The following is a 20879-nucleotide window of genomic DNA, read 5'->3' as shown; positions in this document are numbered from 1 at the left end:
CACCAGCCTCACTCTCTTCTCTGGAACTATCTGGATCCAGAGGAAATATATAGATCAGGACGATTGTAGGTAGCTCTTGATGCAGTGGGAGACCTTGGCCTTTTTAAGCTAAGGTCTTTTCCTAGAATCAATTTACTCGAGGTAAAATTCAGTGATTTTTAGCTATTCAGTGAATAAGGCTGGGTAAGAAATGAGGCAAAGAATGGCCTCTTTTAGCTAGTCAAAAAAAAAAAAAATCTATCTGGAAGGGAAAGATCCTCAGTGCTTCTGGGCAAAAAGAAACAATTGCTATTAACATATTCCGAATCACCAGGGTACAAGCAATAACCACGTGAGGTTTGGGACTGGGACTATTATTGGCCAATCAATGAGAACCAGAGTGCTTTGGGTTTAAAACGTGGCCCTTAAAAAAAGAAATCTAGCCCGTATAATATATTACAGTATAACTAAATTAAAAGAAATTTGGGCAAGAAGTACTATGGATGGGGAGGACAGAAGGTCAGGAAAGCTTTCTTGGCACTAGAACTGCTTCTTAAAGAAAAAGAAGGATGGGGGGGGGGGGGGGGAGGAGAAAAGAGGGAAGGGGAAGTAAGGGGAGAGGAGAGAAAGAAAGGGGAGGGGAAGGGAGTGTATTCCTAATCTGTGAGATGACCAACGAAAGAGTAGGAGACTGGAGCTATGAGTTTTGTAAAAATAGAACAGGAAAAAGGCCAATTAGGCTGGAAAGATAGTTTGGAGTCAGACCATAAAGGCTTTTTTACAAAGGAGTATTATTATTAAGCGTGTGGAGTCCTCTCTTTTTGCTCCAAGATTCAGTTCAATTCTTTACCCGCTCCAGGGTCCTCCAGATTCCCAAACACAAATCTGAGTTAAAGAATAGAAAAGTGCCAGGAAAATGCTGATCCCAGATTCCTAGTTTCCTGCTCCCTTTGGACAGTGTCTGTATGCTTTTTGTTCTCGCAGAAACTAGATCTCGAATTTAGCGAGGAGAATCTTTGTCCGGGACTCGCGTCCCGGGAAAGGCCTAGATCAGGAAATGGCAGACGGATCATAACGTTTGAGAAGATCTTTAAATGAAAGATAGGAAAAGTGTTTCGGCTTTATTTTTGTATACAGAACAGAATCTAGAAGAAAATCACGCGAGGAATTGACCTCAATCAAGGAGATAAAGACGAATGCCGAGTAACAGCAATGTAGGTAGCGTGGCCGAGCGGTCTAAGGCGCTGGATTTAGGCTCCAGTCTCTTCGGAGGCGTGGGTTCGAATCCCACCGCTGCCATAAATGTTAGTTTTTGGCTAAAATAAAATTTACTTTGTTTAGATTTCTTATTAATTTATACTAGACATAAACATGTGCGTGAAAGAATTTAGTTAGGAACCCAAGTGGTTTTAGTTAATTAAATTTGTTTTATTTAATTTATTATTTATATGATGTTTTTTATATTTTTATTTATTATATTTAATATTAATAATTTATATTAATTTAAAATTGTTAAATAAATCTTTCACATTTGAGGAAGGCTATATGTTTTTAGCCCCCCAGATCTTTTTAAGGATCAGTCAATTTATATACATATAAAACACCTACAATATGTCAGGTAATTATGCTAAACTGGAGATAAAAAGAAAGGTAAAGGGCAGCGCCTGACCTCAAAGAGACAATTGGCAAACAACGACGTCCAAATAACATATATATAGAATAAATTGGAGATAATCAAATAGAGGGAGGGACTAGCATTCAAGAGGATGAGGAAAGGTTTTCTGTAGAGGATGGGAATTTATCTGGAACTTGAAAAGGAAACCAGGTAATCCAGGAGACAGAAATGAGGAGGAAGAGCCTTTTGGGCATGAGATACAGTCAGTGAAAATGCCAGAACTGAAAGAGATAGAGGAGTTCCATTTAAAATAATTGTAAATAATCTAAAATATTTGGGATCCTACTTCAAGACAAACCTAGGAACTTTATGAATACAATTACAAAACACTTTTCACACAAATAGGTAGATCTAAATAATTGAAAAAATATAAACTCCTCATGCTGTAGGCTGAGCTAATATAATAAAAATGACAATTCTATCTAAATTAATCTACTTATTCAGTGTCATACCAACCAAACTGCCAAAAAAATATTTCATAGAAAAAATAACAAAATTCATTTGAAAGAACAAAAAATCAAGGCTATCAAAGTAATTAATACAGGAAGGGAAATGCAAAGGAAGATGGCCTTGTTGCATCAGATCTAAAACTATATTATAAATCAGCTGTCAACAAAACTATTTGGTACTGGCTAAGAAATAGAATGATGTATCAGAGGAATAGGTTAGGTACATAAAACATAATAGTCAATGGCTCTACTAATCTAGTATTTGATAAATCCAGTCTCCAGCTTCTGGGATTAAAAATTCACTGTTTGATAAAAATTGCTGGGAAAACTAGAAAATAATATGACAGAAACTAGGCATAAACTAATATCTCACACCCTATATCAAAATAAGGTCAAAATGAGTTCATGATTTAGACATAAAGAATGATACTATAAATAAATTAGGAGAGCAAGGGATAGTTTACCTGTCAGATCTTTGGGAAAAAGAGGAATTTGTGGCCAAAGAAGAACTAGAGAATATAATAAAATGCAAAATGAATAATTCTGATTACATGAAATTAAAACGGTTTTGCACAAACAAAACCAATTCAGCCAAGATTAGAAAGGAAACAGAGAGCTAGGGAAATTTTTTTTCACAGTGTTTCTGATAAAGGTTTTATTTCTAAAATATGTAGAAAATGAGATAAATTTATAGTAATACAAGTCATTCCATAATTGACAAATGGTCAAAGGATATGAAAAGACAATTTTCAGAAGAAGAAATTAAAGCCATTTCTTGGTAGTTGTTGTCCTTCATTCTTCAAGAGGACCAAAATGACAGCATTACGTTAGAGTCAAGTTACAAGGTGTCCAACTGTGGTTGATCAGACCAATACAAGCTCAGAATTTTTTGCTACATGTCAGACACAAATAGTCCATCTGAGCATTTGGGGTAGCTTCCCTAATTTTGCACATCTTAAGTTTCCTTTGAGCTAATTCGTTTCTGCTTTGTTCATAAAGAACAGTATCTTCTCTGATGAGGGCAAAACATGCTGGGTGGTCCTGCTTAAGTGTGTCCCATGTCATACAATCTAAAGTTCTTAGGAGAACTCTTGAGAACATCCTTTTATTGCCTTTTTTTGAAAAGCACTTTGTGAGCACTTGCCCTGTGTGAGCTCTCCATAAAATAATTTTTTTGGCAAATGTACATTTGGCATTTAAACAATGTGGCCAGTTCAACGAAATTGTGCTTTTTGCAGTAGAATTGGAATGCTTGGCAGTTTAGTTTGAGAAAGGTCTGTATTTTATCCTGCCAGGTGATCTTCAGAATCTTCTTAAAGCAATTCACATGGACATGATTCAGTTTCCTGGCATGTGAATTAAGATTATCCTGATAATTCTTAAGATTACTGCTACCCTCTAGGAGCCTGGTCTACCAATTCAAATAGATATTCATAAGTAGTCTTAAAAAGAATGCTATGTAAACATTTAAAAACATTAACTGCACTAGTATAACAAAAAAAAAAAAAAATTGTGGAACCACTATTGAACCAAAACCTCAAAGATATCAAAGACTTATATTAACTGATAGAAAGTCAAATGAGGAAAACCAGAAGAGAAATGTATAAAATAACCACAGTATTATAAAGAAAAAAACTTTGAAAGACTTAAAATCTTTTATCAGTACAATATTCCAAAGGATTGTTGATTACCCACTAGCTAAGAGAGAGATAATGTACTCAAAATGTAGAAAAGACATATAGTCAATGTGGGAATTTGTTTTGTTTGATGGTTCATTTCTGCTCTCCCTAAATTTTTTTCTTTAATATAAGGATAAGAGTAGAAAGAAGAGAGAGGCCAGGGATGGAGTGGCCAAAAAAAAAATAAATAAATAAAAAAGTAGAGATGAACCAAATCAGTTCCAATAGAACAGTAATGAATTGAACCAGATACACCCAGTGAAAGTTAACTTATACTTTATATATAAGTTATATAAACTTATACTTATACTTTAATATATTTAACATGTATTGGTTAACCTGCCTTCTGGGGGAAGAGGTGGGGGGGAAGGAGGGGAAAAGTTGGAACAAAAGGTTTTGCAACTGTCAATGCTGAAAAATTACCTATGCATATATCTTGTAAATAAAAAGCTATAATAAAAAAAAAAGGGAAAGAAAAAAAAAAGAAAAAAGGAAGGAATGAAAGGAAAGGAAAAGAGGGTCTTTGAAGCAATTATAAAATTTTATAGCAGAGAACAAAAAGGCCAGAAAGAATCACAGATAAGCATGACAAATTTGAAAGTTACATATTGAATTTATTAAAGAAAGGAAAATTATATGTAGTACAGATTTCATGTACAACTCTTGTTCTATTATGTATATGTAAAAGGCCCATTTTATTTGGTATTTATTAAGTTACAGATTTAAAACAAAACATATTCTAATAAGAAAGGAAGAATCCTGGAGTCATCAGTCTTGGGCTTCAGTCTTGGTCCTACCATTGATTTGTTGAATGATCCTGAATCTCAATTCCACAGATCAAAAGTAATGGACTAGATGTTCTCCCAGGTATCTTCTAGCTTTGATATACAATGTTTCATTAAATAGTTATGATTTTTAAAATATTGTAATATATGCCTATTCAAATACATTTGTGGGCACTTTGATTTCCAGCCTCCTTTCCATAATGCAGATTACAGTTTATCCATGCTTGTTTATTGTTGGGAAGATTCTTGTCCATGTCTTCCTAGAAATTCAGAACAGGAGCTCTAGAATTCTTGCTTCCAGTCTCTTTCAATTGCAATTCTTCTTTCACCTTACTACTTGATGAATAATTCTAACATGGCTCTGATTGTATCATTCCTCATTTAAATAAATTCAGTGACTCCAAATAACTTACACAATCTATTTCCAAGCATACTTCCCAGTATTATCTCACATGACTCTCCATATTAATAACCCAACAGTTCTCAAACTATTGTCTAAAGAACTTTGGTTATCCATATAGCTTCTTAAGATCAAAATGATTTTCATAATGATATAATGATGTCATTAGCCTAATAAAATACTTCTTTCTTTTCTGAGTACATCTCAGTGAGGTCAGATTTTCTCCATATATTCATCCAAAATTACATATCATAAGAAATAAAATGAAGAAGTAAAAATTAGAATTTAGTTGTCTTTATTAAGCTAGATCTTTAAAGAGATTTTTTAAATATGTAAAAGGACACTGTCCTTGTTTTTTTTTAAATACTTATTTTTAATTAAAAATCATTTATATTAACTTGTGTTATTACTTTTTTTGTTCTTATTTTTAAATGAATTGATAAATATCTTAACAGTCTTAATTTCTAATGTGGTAAATTTTGATTATATGTAATCCATATAAACAAAAGTTCTTTGTGTTCCTCAATAATTCTTAAGGTCAATTAATATAATTAATAAGTGTAAAGGTATTTTGAGGCTAAAAATTTTGAGAATAGTTATTTTTTAAAATTATTCACAGGGCAAATTTTCTCATCCTGGCATTTTTCATCTCAGAATTTTAGTCATGTATCCCTCAGGCCCAGAATGAATGTCACCTTTCCTGACCCCATTTCTTCATTGAAATTCCTCTCTCCCTCCCTTCCTTCCTTTAAGATCCAATTCAGTTTGAATGAACTTCCTGTGTATCAATCAAACATTTTCAATATTGTGTCAGTGGGGTAACTTTGGACAATACAAGAAATCATGGGTTAGCAAAGTACTACCATCAATGACAGAGGAAAGTAAGAGCAATGGGAGCTTGGGAAAATAAAGTGTATACACCAATTAGTGATAGTATCAGCAATAGATGAGGAAACAATGAGCAATTGTTGAGTAATTAAAGCCCCAAATCCAATTGAGCAGCATGGTGTGATAAGAACAATTTATACCTAATATTTGTGGAAGAAGCTAATAAGTCTCTTCTCCCCTCTTTGCCTACATAACTTTAATTTTCTATCTTTGAAAAAGACCGTTAAAGCACTTTGTAGATGTTAATGGTGCTATTATTATTTATGTATTTATGTTTGTGGTTTGTCTTCAATATTTCTGTTTTGTTTTCCTCTGTTTTCCTTCAAAATTATTTTTCCTATTCTCTTTTATTCTCTTTTGTTCTCTTTTATTCTCTCCTATTCACTTTTATTAAACTTACCTTTGTCTTACCATTTTTTTTTTTTTGCTGCAAAACCCCCCACTCATTTCCTTATGAAAAATTATTCAGTAAGAGATTACTCTGTGCTAGAAAGCTATTAGGACATTTGACAGGATTTACAAAAGAAATAGAGGATACCATCTCTGTGTTCACAAATGATTTAAAAAAAAAAAAAAGACCTCCAGGGACTACCACTCCTCCTTTAAGGCCATGTAAAGAAACATTTATAGCTTATGATGCACTTCTGTGAACAGGTAATCATTAGACATGGAAACACATTTCTCTCAGTAGATAAATGAGAAACCATGTGACTGAAATATTTCATGTGACAGATTTATTTGCTTTGTCAATTGGTTTCTCATTTCTTTTTCTTTCTTACAAGAGAAAGTCCAGTAAAACATTTTTAAAGTATCAATAAAATGCCAAAATAAACTAACAAAAGTACTGCTCCTTATGTTGTACCAATTTCCTTTTATTGTCCTGCCTCAGTTCCCTAAATTATCCTGCCTCAGTTTCCCTGAATTGCTCCGCCTCAGTTCCTTGAATTGTTCTGCCTCAATCCCCCTGGTTATAACTGCCCCCTTTTCTGTTCATTTGGATTGAGATAATTAGGGCTGTAGCTGGGCACTATGGCACTCCAAAAGATAAGGCTCCAGATGTCCTGTCTCAGATACCTAATTAACATCCTCTACCTCTATCTCTCCAGACTTCCTGGCTCTAGTTTGACTATCTCCTTTACTCCCACTTTGTAACAATTTATGGTCCTCACCCCACACCTGTCAGTTGGTCCGATCTGGCTCTCAGTGCCCGGATTCCATCCCCTCGCCTTTGTTCACCCTAGTCATTTGGAGCCAAGTGTATACATATTTCACTGGAATCTCACATTCACTGCTGAATGATTTGTGACATCAGCCCTCAGACCAAAATAAATCCTTTTGTCCCAGAAAATCTCTCCCTCTCAGAAATCTAAATAAAATATTAAAAACTCTCTAATCTATCTTGCCCCAGTTTCACTGGCATGACACTTAATGGAAAAGATTATTTTTAAAACCTGCCATATTTGTCTAATGGTACTATGTCTGCAAATCATGAAAGAGCAAATTCTCAGAAGAATGACAATTGTAGGTAACCAGTGAGCAGTGATAGAACAAACAGTAGATTTTTTTTTTTCATTGCAGCAATTCTCAGCAAATACATGTGGATAAAAAATGTTATAAAAATCATCATTAATTTAATTTGCAAGCATACCTGTTAAGGTAAACTAAAGAATTACATGAATATAATTGTAAAGTACTTTTTTTTTTTTATAAAAACAAAGAGTTAAATAATTGAAGAAATATTGTTTATAGGTAGGCAGAGCCGATGTAATAAAAATGACAATTCTACTTAAAGTAATTTGTTTATTCAATGCTTCCCAAAAAAATTATCAAAAAATTATTTCACTATGCAAAAAAATGATAAAATTAATTTAGAAGAACAATATAATGTCAAAGGAATTAATGGAAAATGTTAAGAAAGGAGGTTTAGCAGTACTAGATCTTAAACTATACTATCAGGCAGTAATTATCAAAACAATTTGGTACTGATTAAGAAATAAATAGGTAGATCAATGAAACAGAATACATACAATATATCATAGTAAATGATTATAGTAACCTTATATTTAACAAATGCAAAGTTTTAAACTTTTGGAACAAAAATTGTGGAAATGGAAAGTATCTGGCAGAAATTGGTTATGGATCAATGCTTATCAAGATAAGATCAAAATGGATATATGACCTAAAGGAAGATCCACAAATAAATTAGAAGAACATGGTACACGTTACTTATGAATAGGAGAAGAATTTATGAATAAACAAGAGATAGAGAGCATTATAAGATGTAAAATACCTATGTTGATTACATTATATGAAAAAAGTTTTGTACAAATAAAACCAATTTAGCTAACCTTGGGAGGAAATAAAAAAAATTTAGGAAAAAAATTCATAAAATATCTTGGACAAAGTTCTCATATTCCAAATATATAGAGAACTTTGTCAGATTTTTGAGAATGAGTCATTCTCCAATTGATAAATGATCAAAGGATATGATCAGGCAGTTTTTCAATGAAGAAATCAAAACTATATACAATCTTGTGAAAAAAATGCCCTAAAATATTATTAATTAGAGAAATGCAAATTAAACCATCTTTGAGATATCAACTTATACCTATCAGATTGACTAAAATGAGAGAAAATGAAAATGAAAAAGAGTTGCATAAAATAATGAAAAGTGAAATGACAATTGAAGCAGGAAGGAACTATTTCCTTTACTAAAGTTATGGTCCCTTTAAGAAACTGTATTTCCTTTTGATCTGTGATCCCTTTCAGAGTCTCAGCTCCTCCTAGGGAAGGCATATCCCTCCCAGATAAGTTATCTTTCCAGGATGCCAGAGCTTTTGATTCAATTAGAAATCCTAGTCAAAAAGCACCCCTTTGAAGTGTTGTTCATTCCAATAGGAAATCTGGGCTGAAAACTGATAAGAATCTAAGCCTGGGAACCTCAGCTCCTGAAGCCCCCACCAAGAATCCTGGTCTGATCAGCTTAGGCTATCCCCCCCCATCAAGATACCCAATATAACAGCTTCTCTAAACTAAGGTCTTTGCAGATGGTCCTAGGTATCTTGCTCAGTTGCCAGGACCCTTCTGCCCACTGAGAAAGCATTCTCAGTGCCAAAACTCCATGTCCCACTAGAAACTGATTTCTATCCAACAATAAACTTTCATTTTGCAACTAATAATTCGGGAATCAGTGAATTCTTTCACTCCTAAACCTGGGCGGATTTAAAGGCAATATTTAACAACTCTCTTATTGCCACTAATCTCTTGACCATTAGGAATTTGAGACCATTCAAACCACATCAAAATGAAAAGTGAAATTTGGCAGAAACAAGAGAACATTGTATACAGTAAAAGCAGTATTGTTTGGAGAATATTGTGACCAAACTATTCTATATATTATAAATACTCAAATCAATTACAAAGGATTTATGAAGGAAAAAGATATCTACCTCTAGAAAAAGAACAGCTAAATAGAAGTATGCTTAGTATGATTTTACATATATTTATAAATCTGTGTCAGATGGTGACTTTCTCTAATGAAGATGAGGAAGAAGAAAGATCAGAGCTTAAAATGTAACAAAAATAAATTAATTAAATAATTTTTTAACAAGATAGCTGTGAAAACGTAGTGTCCATAAAAGATAGAAAGGCTACTTATGTGTTGTATTGCTGTCCAAAAAATAAGAAAATATCTTCAGGAAGGCCTTTAATATGTACCTGAAGGGACTGTCCCTTTATGATTTGACATTAGGAATAAGCAGTCAAATAAAATAGCAGAATCCTTGGTTCTAAAACCAAGAAAGTTTCTGATCTACGCTTGTAATAGTAGTCGTTAGTTATAACTGCTCTGAGGCTTCTGCATAGACAAGAAATGCTTGGCTGTCTTTTGGAAACAAGAATAAGCAAGGGGCATATGTAAATGTCAGTGTATGGGGCTGTTTTGAGTTTCCTATATATCTCTTCTCCCAAAACTATTCAACAGTTTTATCATTTATTGTTTCTGTACACAACATTCCATATTCCTTCTCTATGATTTTGCACAAGCTATCCCTATGCTTGGAATGTATATCTTCCTCATAGCCTGCATTCCCTAGCTTCCTTCAAGACAAAGTTTTCCAGATTGCCTCATCTCTCCCTTCACATCCCCCCAAAATTATTTTGATTCATTTCATACTTTAAAAAAAGTTATCTGTGTAAATATTGTTTCTCCCAACAGAATATGGGCTCCTTGAGTACAAGGGATTGTATTTTTTTTTTTTTTTGTATTTGGCTTATTACCATGCCAGGCTGATAGTAGGTTTTATTAAATTCTTGCAGAATCAATGAGTGATCATAGAATGGGCTCTCATTGTACTCTGTATTTGCTTAAATAGTTCTTTGTTCCTGAAATATGTTCCAGCTCTTTCTTTGCTACTGTTGTTGATTCCCTAGTCCAAAGCTTCTTAAATTGTGGTTTGACAAGATTGTGATGATTAACTAGTAAAAAAGTTGGTTCTTTTCTGCAATTCAGTGATACAAGGCAATCCCAATAAACGATGGATAGAAAAGATCATCCACATCCAGAGAAAGAACTACTGAGAATGAATGTGGATCAGCACATATTATTTTCACGTTCAAATGGTATTAATTCTCCTAGCAAATGGAGAAGTTTTGAATGCTAGGGATAAGTTCATTTACTTTTACAGTATACTTCATAGGGGTGTACACATATATGACGAGTTTGCCAGTTCTAATTCAGTATTTGGGAGTTTCAGAAGGAAGATATGGGAGAGAAGAGGTATTAGGATCCCTATAAAACTGAAGGTCTATACAACTGTTGTAATCTCATTGTTGTACGTCTATAAAACCTAGGCAATAAGTCAATGCTATTTCAGGAAATTGTATCAATTCTATTTAAATTGCCTTGAGAAGATTCTGAAGATCTGAGATCCTTTCTGAAATTGACCTATGAAGCCTTCAAATTCTGCTGAAGAGAGCATGATTCCAATGGGCTGGCCATGTTGTTCAACTGTTTGTCCCAAACATAACCATACCTAAAATATAAATTATTTTTACTTATATGTGTGTGTGTGTGTGTGTGTGTGTGTGTAAATTAGAACCAACGTCCCTAACCCTATATACCTTCTGACTTTTTACCAAAGTAGGGAACCTTTTTCCTCCACACAAAACAAAGGCTTAATATATAAATCATAAGTTTGAACTGACAAAAAGATTTAACCAGGATAGAATGATGTACCTGCAATAAACTCTCCATAGGGTTAATTACACTTTAGAACAAGAAGCAGTTTGTGGGATTAGGAGTTTTATATTTGACCTAGTCTCTACAATGTCCAAACAATTCCCACTAGTTCCAGGTTTTGTATCAATACCACTCAGGTAATGAGGTCCTCAATGGGGTGTTGGACAGAGAGAAACTAAAGAATTGATCCCTGAGGCAGGCAGAGAGAAGGCACTGATAAAGATCAAGTTAGCTTCATGATCCCACCCTCTGTAGAGGTCTCAAGTAGTCTCACCTTGCCATGTCCTGTAAGAAATCTCAGGCATGTCCCTGAGGTTAAATTTTCCTATAAAATCTACTTATGAGCCATTCTAGGGCTGCTGCCTTCCTTTGGGTCAGTCCCCCACGGCACTCTGCCTTGTGGTGTCTTTTCCTTTCCCTTCCCCTTTACCCATGCCATGTAGCAGCTCTCCTAACTTCTCTATACTTCCAATCCCACTTTCTCCTCCTTACAGCTTACTCTTTTAGGGTGCTAAGTCCCTTTCAGGAGTTAGCCTGCCAGTTAAGGGCGTGCCCCAATCTCATGGGATGCTCCCTTTCTGTGAGTTCAACTGAAGAACTTGTTTTCATATGGTCTCCCAAACCTATTTCATATTTACCATTCCTGGTGTCTGTTGTATTCCTTCATTTTGTCTGTGAGCCCTTCCTTGAATAAATCTATCTTTTGCCAAGGAAAATGTCCCTTATGAATAAGTCACATGACTGAACCCCAACTTTTGGTGCCTATCATTATCTGGTGTCTAAATAATCTGTATACATTCATTTTAGTGTCTCCATCACAAGGATTTAATCTCTTCCTTCTGTTGGTGGCCATTTTCTCCAATGAAAAAAACTTTTCCTGTATCCAATTGCATCCAATTAAAGGGGCCGAGATCCTTGGACCTCTCAGTTCATGAGTTTGCTTCCAGGTCTGGACACACCCATATAGGGAATCACCATTTAATTGCAAGAAATAAAACACCAACTTGCTCAAGATTATACATGTGTTTTAGTTGCTGAGTATTTGAAGTTTTTCATTTCTGTGGAGATGAGAGAATGGCACTAACAGTCCTTACCTCTCAAAGGGGATGCTCAGGGACATTTACTCTAATGTTCAAAACAAAAAAAGGAAGAAAGAGCAGAGTTTAGGTCACACCTCTTTAAATATTTATTGAGCCAGCAGCTCTTTCTACTCAAGGGTCATTAAGAAAGTTGCTTCTTCAAGTCAAATCATAAGCTATCCAGTGTTGAGCCTCAAATATTTCTCTGGAAAATTTCTGAGAAGGTCCTGTACCTTATTCATAGTATGGCCCTTACTTTCCCACCCTCACACATTCTCTATAAGGTGAAATTCCCAGTGATATTTAAGATTATTCTGTATGTGAGCTCCATAGGGACAGAGACCTTTGAGTTTAGCTCAGTGTTTATCATAATATTTTGCATTCTGTAGGTGCTTTTCAAAGCATCATTAATCAATGACGATTACTTTCATATTTGTTGAGCCTCCAATTTAGGAAACAATGGTGTAATTAGAACAGTTGATCTCTAGCTGGTGGTCTCTGACCTCCTGAGGATTTTTGTTTTTCTTTTCTACATTGTGTTTCTTCTTTTTGAGACTCAGAAATCAGGCTATGCTCAGATACCTGGATTCCTGATGGATTTTGCAGCTCATTAGAATCTAGACTTTCTCTGTGGTAATTCGGAGTAGCCCCACAGGTTACTTAACATTCCCAAGTGGCTAACTGATTAACTCCATGGAATTAGATGTTATTATCTCCAGGGAGAATATTCCTAACATTCATAAACTTTGCCATCTGGATAAGACATATTTCTTGAAATTTTGATATGAAGTATTTTCTGGTCCAAGAATATAACTACACTGAGGTATGCTGTATTTGGGGACATCAATTTCATTGGATTATATCCATGTTCCAGCTGGAAATCAACCAAACTATTTAAGAGAGTAGTTCACAAGACATTCACCAGAAAGCTGAAGATTCACTGGACTATTCTTAGAGGAGTAGAAAACACTTGGCTTTCATACAGTTGCCTTTTTTTGGGGGTGGTGGTGGTTGTTGAATTAACCAGAGGGGAGAGGAAGGGACATACAAACAAGTTTCAATGTGCTTGAATCCCTGTCATTGGCTGACTCATCTGCCAAATAATCATCAGGCTAGAGATAAATTATGTAACTACTAAGTAAAAAATGATCTGTCTGATCTGAGGTATTTGACAGCGTATTACCCAGTTAGCTACATCAGAGGAGAAATAGAGAGTAACCTTCCTCTATATTTGTATGTATAACTAATTTTGAAATCCTATCGGTAGAAAACTCCTGCACTTGTCCATTAAATACTTATTACTGTTTATCTGTGTTTGCAAAGAAGGTAATTATTTTTTTCAGATGCAAGTTCTCTCTACAATAGACCTCTAACAATGAAATTGTGGAAAAATTGAGATTCAGAATCACAGTGGTGTTTCCAAAATCATTCTTTATTGTAAGTAGAAATGGTCATTATAAAATCCAAAATTCCTTTAATTCAATGAGTTATTTGCTGGGAACCATATTATCTAATTTCTTTCTGATCTGATTGTTTTCATGGAAAAACTCCTACATTCCACTATGTTTGGAGATATAAACAAAATTTTAGAATCCAAAGTGATTGGCTGTAGGTACAAACAATCTTTGCATTATCTAAATTATGTGACTTTTAATTTCATCTGTGCCTCCATTGACTCAACTATTGTGTTTGGACAAAGGACAAAATCATGCTTACAAATTAGATTTTTCTCCATTTTTCTCAAATACAAGAAAAGTTCTCCTCTCTCTCTCTCTCCTCTTGTCTAAATACATATAACTTCTCCTTTCCACAGATCAGCACCGACAATAGTCTCCATTTCCTATTCTGCTTTTTAAAACACAGTTCTTCTTTGAATTAGGTTAAAGTGCTGTTCTTCAAGGCAGAGGCAGTAGAATGGGAAATATTTTTCTTTTTTCAAGAATTCCTTCCAAATGAAGACTTCCAAACATTTATGGATCTTCTCGAATCAGTAATTGAATGTGTTTTATAGAGAGATAGGATTTTGCTGGATTTAATTCAAGATGAATTTCTCAACATGTGATGTGTAGTGTCTCCTTGTGCCCAATCATTCACATGCCAATTTCATGATATTTTTGCCTCCTCATCTGTCATTTACCTCAATTTCTGAATATCCTACGTAATACTCAGAGGAAAGAAACTGAATTTTTGCTAGTTGCTGTGTAGGAGACATCCCAACCTCAAGAATGTCTTAAAGAAAGGAGTGTTGAAGATGAGAATAGGTAGGTAGTGTCCTTCCCAATCTCAAATTTTATTTACCATTAGAACCATGATTTGAACTTTCTTTGGGTCAAGATGATTTGCTAAATGTGACAAGTGCTGAAGGACAAACCATTGTTGCATACTTAATGCTTTTTTTCAGATTTGCTGAGAAATTTTCATTAAAGCATAAATTCCCCTTAAGTCTTCCAGAAACTGGATCCTCTCTTTGTCTCGGCCCCTCATTCTCTGGGGAGAACCTTTTGCCTCCAAGTTTTTATTTCTTGATTCAGTTCTCAGTGTATGAAACACCCTCACCAGTTATTGCTACTAATATTACATATTAAGGATTCTCTCATTAAAGAGAACCATTCAGAAGCAAAAGTCTTCTTCACCTTCTTTCCTTAAAACAGAACACTGTGTGGAACCAAAGAAGAAATTGAAGCACAAAGAATGGACCAAAGCCAGTGCATATTCCATATAAAATTAATTATTGAGAGCAAAAGAATTGATCTTAAAGGGAACTTCTTCCAAGTAGACACATTTTAAAAGAAACTGTAAGTATAGAGAGGTGGGTGGTTTGTTTGTTTGTTTGTTTTTATTCCCTGAGTTTTTTCAGTAACAGAGACTTGAGATTTGTTAAGCTGTGTAAGGTTACTCTTCCTTCTCAGTAAAATTTTTGTCCAATAAAGATAATTCAGGGAACTCCATGACTGAACTACAATTTAATTTCAATTGCAGTTTAAACTAATTTGTTGTCTAATTCCACCCCACACCCTAAGAAAAGAATCTGGGACAATATTGTGAAGATTAGTAGAAACCTTCAAAGGTGGGAGATGTGATCTTGAACAAGAAATTTAGCCTCTTTAGGCCTCAGGTTTCCTCATCTGTAAAATGAGAGATTTGGATTGAGTCCAAGGTTCCTTCTAACTTTAAATAGAAGATCCTTGATCTTCTGATGCTGTCTATCATGTGGACCTCATAACCCCTAAAAAGAACAGGTATGAGTCAGCTCACTCAAGATCAGGCAGAAAGGCTGTGTCTTTGGGCCACACCCAGGGAGGAAAGCACCAGAAAAGAATGACAGTAATACCCAATCCTATTATCCCTAGTTTTTTCCTAATTACTCTTCCCATATGGAAGTATTAAAAGATAGACTTGCTATCATTACCTGAACTATGAAACTGTCCATGAGGGTAAGAGTATGATAAGGAAATGATGCAAGATCAATAGAAAGTAAATTCTTATTTCCATCTTCATCAAAGGGACACTCTTCTGATAATTCCAGAGAGCTTTTATTGGGAAGGAAAGGAAATGTCTTCCTCCTTCAACTGGTCACTCAAAGTGAATGCTATCTTAAGAACAATGAATTTTAGATTTGTTTCCATTTGTAGATAAGCATAGATTAGCCTTACAACAATTCTAGCAAATTTTTAATACACACTGGTGTTGTAAAAAATCCTTATCACCTGGTGATGAGAGTTTCTCCAGAGTCTTTTTTCTTTTTTAAACCAGAGGATAGCAATTCCCCCGGCTCTGGTAGACTTGTCTAATTATAATCAAATACAGCTCAGAAATTCTATGTAAGCAAATCATTGTTTTTCTGTGATAAACATTAAGTAAGTTTTTGCTTAAGAAAATACTACAAGAGCAAATAAGGAAGAGAGGATTTCAGAGATCACTCAGTATATGGATAAGAATATTGTTATTCTGTTAGCTAGAAAAATTTTTTTAAAAAAAGTAAATCCATGATATGGATAATCTTTCCCAGGAAATATCATACTCAGAACTGGAGCTACTCATAGAGTAGATAGAGTATATCTAACTTTGAGAAGTTTTCATTCAGATCCTAATTTGGACATGTAATAATTATACAAAAGTCACTTAACTTTCCCAACAGACTTCTTCAGCTTTAAAAGCGAGATAATATCTGCACTATCTTCCTCACTGGATTATTACAAAGAAAGGGTTTTGTCTCTCCCAAAATACTATATCAATAAGAATTATTATTATTGGGTCCCAGAGCTTGGAGGACTTCCTTCTGACTTTATAAATGACCAGGATTTGATGTGGTTTCAATTAAAAGTACTTTGGAATTGGGAGTCATATATTCCCTAGGCAAATCATATGGCATCTCTGTTTTTGAAGATTTAACTAGTCACCCCTTGTTTTCCTAAATGAGTCAGAAATGAATGAGAACCATCTTTCAGCATATGGAAAGTGAGGAAAGATGGGAGTTGTTTCATGAAAGTACAAGACTTTAGAAAGAGGGACACAAATGAATACAGGCTTCATGTACACAAATACACACACACATATACACACATACATTCAGTCCATCTCATTTTACAAATGAACTTCTAGTGCAGGAATTTTTAAAAGTGTGACTTTCAATGACTTCCTACCCCAATATTCATGTTACACATTCATTTGTTACATAAGAAGGTCTACATTCAAATCAAACCCTGTTACCTACTATCTATGTGGTCTTGGTCAATGCATATGTGCTTTCCATATTTCAGATTTATAATATCAAAAAATCATAGATATGTAAATTAGGCTTTAGAAATTGAGTGCCCAATGTTCTAAATGAGCAAAAGAGGAAACCAAGGCCTAGATTTGACCAAAGTTAGATATGTACCTTGAAATATTAATGGTTGCATGTCTTACAAAGCTGGAATTTTAATTCAAATCCTCTCTTTCCACATCCAGTGTTGTTTCTAACATCCTGTAGCTTCCATCTCATCTCTAAGAATACAGCAAGAGGAAAAGATAGGGATTCAAGGTGCCTTCCAGCTGGATCATATGATGTTTGCATCAGCCTTCTTATTTCTCTGTAAGACATTTGTCAATTTATGAAATGTTATCTATGGACAAAATAATGAACAAGTGTTCAGAAGACCTGGGTTTAAATCTTCGGTTCAAATCTTAGATCAGATACTTGGAACATGTACCTATGAACTCCGAATTTAGAGAGACAGAGAACAGAGGGAGGCGGTGAGAGAGACAGAGACAGAGAGACAGACAGAGAGAGAGAGACAGAGACAGAGAGACAGAGAGAGAGAGACAGACAGACAGACAGACAGAGAGAGACAGAGAGACAGAGAGAGACAGAGGGATAGATAGATAGAGAGACAGACAGACAGAGAGAGACAGAGAGAAAGGGAAGGGGGAGGAACGAAGGAAGGGAGGGAAAGAGAGACAAATTTAGACCTAATTGTTTACATGTTGAATCCTTCATTAGACTATGAGCTTCTTGAGAGCAGAGTCTATCTTTTGCCTTTCTTTGAATCCTTAGCACTTAGCACATAGAAAGATTTTAAACAAATATTTATTATTTGACTGATAAAGTATAAATGTTGCATTTGGTAAAATTGCAGATGACATAAAATTAAGACAGTGGATGACAAAATCAGAATACAAAAGAATTTTGATGGATTAAAAGAGTGAGTCAAATCTAGTTAGTCAAAATATAAGAAAGATCATCATAAAGTCCACCTTTGAGTTTTAAAAAATTAATTTCATAATACAAAATAGGGGAAGGCACAATCATACTGCCATTAATGTGAATTAAAAAAGGATTTAGAAGACTTGGTGGTCTCAATATGAATAATAATATGAAAAGTCAGAGAAATAATATTAAAGCCCTCTTAAGTTGCATTAGAAAGCAAAGTGTGCAGAATGAGGGAGATTCTGATCCAGCACTTAGAAGAGTGGCTGGGACATAGTGATAAATGTTTATTGACTGACTGACTTACTGGTCCTATTCTCCTCTGCCCTAGTCAGCCCACATCTGGAGTATAACATTTAAGAAAAATAATGACAAGCTTGGGCATGGTCAAGATGTTGAAAGGATTGGAGACAATGCCAAATGAGGATGAATTGAAAATACATATTGTGAAAAAGTAAAGACTGAGGTCATCATGGTAGTCACAAAGTATTGCAACAGTTCTCATGTAGAAAAGAGAATATATCTGCACAATTTGTCACCAGAGGGCATAGTTAGAAAACTAGATTGTTTGTCCATCATTCTTGAAGAGGACTATGACATTAAGGAGGTGATGCCTCAAAAAACAAGTGAATTGGATTTAAATGAGGGAGAGCTATGCAAAGACATCTGCCTCACTTTCCCCTCCAGAGCCACTTGGGTCCAGTGACCAAATATAGATCAGGATGTTTGGAAATGGCCCTGGAAGCTATGGGAAACCTTGGCCTTTTAAAGCTAAGTAAGCTTAAAAGCTAAGGTAATCACAAATCACAGTTTGACTGCGGCTATACCCATTCAGTGCAAAATAGGTATATGTAGAAATAATTATTAAGTCTAAAAATGAAAAACCTTCCTAACAATTACAGGTATCCAAAAGAAAGAAAGGAAGGAAGTAGACATTTATTAAATGTATTGTGTTAAGTAAATATAACCTCATTGGACTCTCTCAACAATGCTGAGAGGGTATTATCCTTTTCTTTTTTACATCTGAAAATACTGAAATGTGTCACACAAACTATTAAGTGCCTGAAGCTAGATTTGAATCCAGGTCTTCCTGATTCCAGGTCCAGTGTGGTATACAAACACACATACATATTATATGTGTATATATAAAAATATATATGTATGTGTGTGTGGATATATTACATGCATGTATGCGAGCACGCATGTATATATGTGCATATACATATACACACATACCTAATTGCTTCTAAAAGAAGAGTTTAAAAGTAGCTTTTATTACCTTAGGAAGTAGGAATTCCCTTTTATGGAAATCTCAAGGAAATATTGAATAGACATTTCTTGAGGATATTATATGTAGATGGGATTCTCAATCAAATATAGGTTAAACTAGGTAGTCTGTGAAGTCTTTTACAATTCTGAGATTCAATGAGTACATTTACTCTGAACAAGGGGGGAAAAAACCCTCAGTTTTTGATTTTGTCTCTAATAGAAAATGAGTACAGACTAAGTGATAGAAAAATTAAGTCACTTCTGCATGGACAAATGGGATTACCCAGGTTTGATTTGGGTTGAATGGCATCAAATAGTGCCTGGTTTTCTGAGGCAAACCAGTTTTAAATTCTCCTGTTCCCAGTCTTGTTTGTGTTATCTATGTAAATTTTTTCATTAAGTTTGCCAATGAAAAAAAGACATAACTTAGTTTGAGAAAGGTAGTAGTGAAGGAAGCAGGCTTTTTATTTTGAAGGTTTAGGTTTCTACGCCTAGACTTCAGCTATTCTTTAAAGGTATCCAACCTGTTGGAAGATGACCTTAGCTCCATCTGGTTTTGGTATAATGTCTCAATGAGAAAAGAAAATGAGAAGGATAGGGGCAGATAAGTACCTAGATGTGCATTCTTTCATCATGACTATCCTTCCCTTGTTCAACAGGTGAGAAAACTAGTGGCTATGGGCAGGAATCAGAGCAGTGGTGTGACTGAGTTCATCCTGGCAGGCTTCCCCACTCTTCACAGTCTGCAAACTGAGCTCTGTTCGATATTCCTGCTAGTGTACCTGCTGACACTAATGGGCAATATAGTCATTATAAGTGTGGTAGGAGTTGATCCCCGCCTGCAGACTCCTATGTACTTTTTCCTGGGGAACCTCTCATTCCTGGAGATCCTGATCACTTCGGTGATTATTCCCAAGATGCTGTCTAACTTCTTTTCAGGTCGGCATACCATCTCTTTCACTGCCTGCATTATTCAATTCTATTTCTACTTCTGCCTTGGTGCTTCTGAGTTCCTGCTTCTGGCTATCATGTCTGTGGATCGTTACCTGGCTGTCTGTCACCCCTTGAGATATCCTATACTGATGCGTGGGGCCATATGCTTACGATTGGCTCTGGTTTGCTGGGCAGGGGGCCTTCTCCCTGTGATTGGTCCTACCGTGGTTGTAGCCTTGCTTCCTTTTTGTGGCCAGGATGTAGTGATCCAACACTTCTTTTGTGATAGTGGTCCGCTGCTTCGTCTAGCATGCACCAACACCAAGCAATTGGAAGAGGTTGATTTTGCTCTGGCTTCAGTGGTCATCATGGTGTCTCTTCTGCTCACTGCCACTTCCTATGGTCACATTGTTTTGGCTGTCCTTCGAATACCCTCAGCTTCAGGCCGACAGAAGGCCTTCTCTACCTGTACCTCCCACTTGATGGTGGTTACGCTCTTCTATGGAAGTGCCATCTTCCTTTATGTCCGACCATCACAAAGTAGTTCTGTTGGCACAAACTGGGCAGTGACAGTAGTGACTACGTTTGTGACACCACTAATGAATCCTGTCATTTACACCCTTCGAAATGAAAGAGTGAAGATAGCTTTAAAAGATATGCTTAAAAAAGTGTTAGTTTGTTCTGGGCATCTCTGATATCATTAGAGCTATGGTAGGAAAAAGAATGAAATTAAGAAGAAAGCATAGATCTAATTTACCTCTGCATTCTGCCTATTGTTTTGGTACTGCATGAGAATCAGTCTTGTCTCCATATGG

At 35.3% G+C, this 20879-nt stretch overlaps 1 protein-coding gene and 1 non-coding gene across 2 annotated transcripts; both read left to right on the top strand.

Annotated features, from left to right (window-relative positions):
- The first annotated feature begins 1175 nt into the window (after nt 1-1175).
- Nucleotides 1176-20759, top strand: LOC127546589 (olfactory receptor 6S1). The gene is made up of 2 exons (XM_051973617.1): nt 1176-1283; nt 19791-20759. Exons 1-2 carry the CDS (start codon nt 1176-1178, stop codon nt 20757-20759), a joined length of 1077 nt encoding a protein of 358 aa, XP_051829577.1.
- On the top strand, nt 1197-1278 carry TRNAL-UAG (transfer RNA leucine (anticodon UAG)). Its single transcript has one exon. It is a non-coding gene; the product is annotated as a tRNA-Leu (tRNA).
- Nucleotides 20760-20879: the final 120 nt, after the last annotated feature.

This window comes from Antechinus flavipes, chromosome 2, assembly GCF_016432865.1.
Source record: "Antechinus flavipes isolate AdamAnt ecotype Samford, QLD, Australia chromosome 2, AdamAnt_v2, whole genome shotgun sequence".
In the NCBI taxonomy this organism is placed as follows: domain Eukaryota; kingdom Metazoa; phylum Chordata; class Mammalia; order Dasyuromorphia; family Dasyuridae; genus Antechinus; species Antechinus flavipes.
Note: the sequence above shows the minus strand (reverse complement) of the source record. Positions and strands in the feature narration are given on the sequence as shown.

What these genes read in the sequence shown, in the direction of transcription:
- LOC127546589 (XM_051973617.1), top strand. Translation starts at nt 1,176, where the DNA reads ATGCCGAGTAACAGCAATGTAGGTAGCGTGGCCGAGCGGTCTAAGGCG. An exon ending in ATCCCACCGCTGCCATAAAT is followed by an intron (nt 1,284 to 19,790) that starts GTTAGTTTTTGG and finishes CTTGTTCAACAG; the next exon opens with GTGAGAAAACTAGTGGCTAT.